This window comes from Aplysia californica, unplaced genomic scaffold, assembly GCF_000002075.1.
Source record: "Aplysia californica isolate F4 #8 unplaced genomic scaffold, AplCal3.0 scaffold00731, whole genome shotgun sequence".
NCBI lineage: Eukaryota > Metazoa > Mollusca > Gastropoda > Aplysiida > Aplysiidae > Aplysia > Aplysia californica.
In genome coordinates this window covers 260,418-264,366 of record NW_004798001.1, presented here as the reverse complement: position 1 = coordinate 264,366, position 3,949 = coordinate 260,418, and the positions used below count along the sequence as shown (strand labels likewise).

General features: G+C 39.4%; 1 protein-coding gene across 1 annotated transcript in view; it reads left to right on the top strand.

Moving 5' to 3' along the window:
• The first annotated feature begins 1,510 nt into the window (after positions 1-1,510).
• Positions 1,511-3,949, top strand: part of LOC101864650 (NACHT domain- and WD repeat-containing protein 1) — a 61,972-nt gene continuing 59,533 nt past the window's right edge. The window contains exons 1-3 of the mRNA XM_035972527.1: positions 1,511-2,090; positions 2,938-3,050; positions 3,539-3,786. Of these exons, the coding sequence (XP_035828420.1) occupies positions 1,924-2,090; positions 2,938-3,050; positions 3,539-3,786 (528 nt within the window). The 5' untranslated portion in view covers positions 1,511-1,923. The remainder of the gene's footprint in view (positions 2,091-2,937; positions 3,051-3,538; positions 3,787-3,949) is intronic.

Below are 3,949 nucleotides of genomic sequence, written 5' to 3'. Positions count from 1 at the left end.
TCCGTAAAGAGTCTTAAAACCGCAATCCAATTTGAGAAAAAAGTTTCGATTCCAGGTATATATGGCGGCCTTAGGCCCTATTGGATTTTGTTGACATGTCACAATGAATACCACACTTATCGTTCATGCAAATTGATTGTTATTTGCATGCATGTTGGCAAACATTAGATCTAAAAAATTGTCCGTTGATGTTTTCCTAAACTTAGGCTATGCCAGGGAATAGTTGAAGGAGAAGCTGAGGCAAATTTACCAAGGTTATATTTACCCTAGATCTGTAGTTAATGTATCACAATGATGGTGTCTGTAAAACAGGCTATTTTTCGCCTAGGCATTATATCGACCACTGACTTTAATTGTTTCTTCCACTGTGCAGTGCTTTATCTGTTACCGAAACTCTTACAAATTGTCCAGTCCTTATAAGCTTGTTGTTTTAAAGATACCGTACTTTCCCCCCTAACTAAACATTAACGTTCCTTTGAATAAACACTGGTTAAAGAGGACCCCATTACCTCATCGGAATCCCTAGCAACGATTAGATGTGTACTTGTTACTAATGTAATCATATCGCAAGGGAAGTGACTCTGAATTGTTCTTTCGTGTGTTGACATGGGGAGCCGCTGGCAAAGACTGCGAGAATGAGTTTTATATTCGTTTGATATTTAGAACTGCGAACTCAAAAAAGTTTCTGAAAAGGTGAGGATATGATAATGCATTCACTTGTGCTGTGAAAGGATTCTTTTACTTGGCCTTGGGTGGCTCAGGCTATAAACACAAGCTGCAGACTCGCAAACTCTCACTTTTACCTTTACTTGACTGATACTGAAGACTGAAGACTAAATTTACAGGTAACCTATTGTTGGCCTAACTGATACAGGTGAATGAGTTTCACTTAGATCTAGATCTAAATCTAGATCTATATGTAGATCTAGATTTTACATTTGTAGTTAATAATTCGAGTCAAATTGAAAACATTTTCATTCTGGTGATCGACAAATGAATTGAAATTGCTCTTCTATCTGAGTCATAATTAGGTCTAGAATCTAGACCAGAATCTATAGAGATGTATAGACTATAGATCAACGCCTTAAAAAAGCCTCATGTTCATTTGCCTTGCTTTTGGTGAAAAAAATATCCATCTATGCTATATTGTTTGTTTTGGTTAGTGTTTTATGGCGCTTGCAACTGCATTAGGCATTTGAGCACGCGGGACACATTAAATTTTTTCAGTTGGTCGGAAATTTTGAATTTTGCGCGGGTAGAGGCCGAAGCCAACTTTTATCAATTTTAGACCTCTAAGGGATCTTTGATGTGCACACGGCCCTCCGAGATTTTTCGCCCTTGTCCGAGAAGGCTAGAATCTAGGTGTAGATCTTTCCTACCAGAAGATCGCTGGGGTGTGGCTGAAAGATTAAGGAGGAGCAGGAGTGATAGTAGAAAGGCTGAAGAAAGTCGAGTCAGGAGCCCATGAGAGGAGCCCAGAGGAGGGGGCAAAGAAGGTGTGGGGGTGGGGGCAGAAAGAGGAGATGAAAGCAGGTGACAGAACATTGCCTGAGAGTTTTTTTAAAATTGTTCGGGGAGGGGAGATGCAGGGAACCAAGGGGGCTTCTTCCTAAAATTTGTCCCATAATTTGATGCTTGACAATTACAGTTGATATTTTCTTTAATGTTTTGGCCCTATCATAATTTGCACAAAACAATTGTTTATCCTGAGGAAAGGTAGTCAACTGAGCCAATTACTTGAATTCTTCAAATCTGAATAAAACTTTGGAAAGTGGAATGTTTGACTCTTTGGTCTCAAATTCTGCACTGCTGTCCCTCCCCTCTTTGCGTACCATTTTTTCTTTAAAAAAGAATATGTTGACTGTTTGATTAGTGAGGTGTAGGACTCCACCATAAATATTATGCCATTTAATATAGTGATGTATGACACAGTCTGGCTTGGAGCACTCACTGTTTTTGTGGTTTGCTTTTTATTTTTTTTATTTGAATTTATGCACATTTACTATTCTTATTTTTGTAAAACATATTTCTCAGGAATCATCATCCATCGATGTCGGTATGGGCTGTGGACAATCCAAGAACCATCCACCGTAAGTGTCTATAGTTGTGTTTCATATCAGTTTGAAGCTTGTGGGTGTGTTTTTTTTTCAAGCTGACCAAGTGACACGCACGTTAATGTGATTCAGACTTCACAAATTAAAGACAAAGGTAACAGTTTCAGACCTAGAGTTATTTTGCTTGATAAATTTCAGGTGGAATTTGTTGTGATTGCTTCTGTCTTTATTAGTAGTTAGAAAGCTGTCTTCTATGACTTCAATGGGATTTTTAAAGTACAGGTTGATCCAAAAAAAAACTTGACTCCTTCTTTTTTTGAAGATCTCTCACACAGATTGTTCTAGAATTATGTAATTGTGAGGCAGCGTGGTGGATTCAGGCTCTCGTCAAAATAATCAAAGTGCAGAAACTTGCATTTTTCCGCAGGTTTGTGAATTTTTATCAACTTTTTTTTTTTTGCACAACACCTTTCATGCGTATTAAAGAACTTTCTCTGTTGATTCTTCTGAAAAACGTTGATTAAAGACACAAAAAATGTAAATTAACAGTTACCACGGACTCTTAAGCTAAGGAAATAACTAATCTTTGGCGGCCATTTTCTCACGAATTTTACCTCTGAAAACAGGTGACCTCCACCTCCTTCATTTGCATATATCTTGACTTGTATAGAAGATAAATGGATATTGTTTTCTTCCAAATAAAGACAAGTGAACAAGCTTTAAGATGATATCAATAACTCTACATGCCCCAAAATTGACGAGAGCCTGATTCCACCACGCTGCCTCACAAATGTTAGCCAACAGGACCGGGTGAAGGAAAAACTAGAGGTGTACGTGTACAGATGATTATGCTCACTTTCCTATTCATCTATGTCTGGTCCAGCACCTCCACTGAAAAACAACCAACAGCTGAGTCAGGCCAAGACAGAGACAGAGTGCAGGATGAGGAGGTCAAAGGTCAGCAGTCTCAAGATGCGGGTGCTGAAAATGAACCAAGTAAGAACCCTAAAATGTCCAGTTCTTTCTTAGTAATTCTATTTGATCCTTGATGAATCTAATTACGAACAGATTCTCTAGAATATCTGGGATTTGGAACAGCACTCTTTCTTTTTTCTCTCTTTTTTTCATGTACCAGTAATGTGTCCAGGATGAAGGAGACATATGAAATACAGAATTGCACATTTAATATAGGCCCTTGTTGAGAAATAACAGTGTTTGTGTATGGGTTTGCAAGTGTGTATATATTTGGGTTTGTTTTTGTGTGTTTGTGTTTGTATATTGTGTGTGTTTGTGTGTGTCGAGGTGTTTGGGGGTGAGGAGGTAAGGCAAGTGCTACTCTCCCATCCCCCACTTACAACCCCTCCCCCCTAGCCTGGCCCTCCCCTTCCTCCCTTTCTCACATGTCATGACACAAATGATCTAAAACTGAGTGTGTTGATGTGAGTGTTAAACATCTCCAATTACAACTACAATAACCATTTCAGCTTCAATAAAAAATGAGACTAAAACCAACGCCGAGTCTTCATCATCCCAAGATGCAGCCCCTCCACCTCCGTCATCATCGAAAGAGGAGACTAAGACTAGCGCTCAAGCCTCTTCCTCTCATGGAGCAGTCCCTGGGTCTGAGCCTCCTCCACCTCATCCCTCAAGCTCAGCTCAAGAACAGAAAACAGCAGCCCAGCTTGCATCAAAAGACGCTTTAGCAAAGTATAATGAAATGTTGAAAAAGCAGGTAAGCCATTGCATTGACCTTCTGTTTGCGTAACTCTTCTGTGTAACTGATATGATGTTTATTAAATCTTGAGAAAGAACAGAAAGAGCTGGGGACGTTTCTTTTTAGGTGTGGCTCAAGGCAGAAAGGTGGTGTGCGTGAGAGAGAGAGAGAGAGAGAGAGA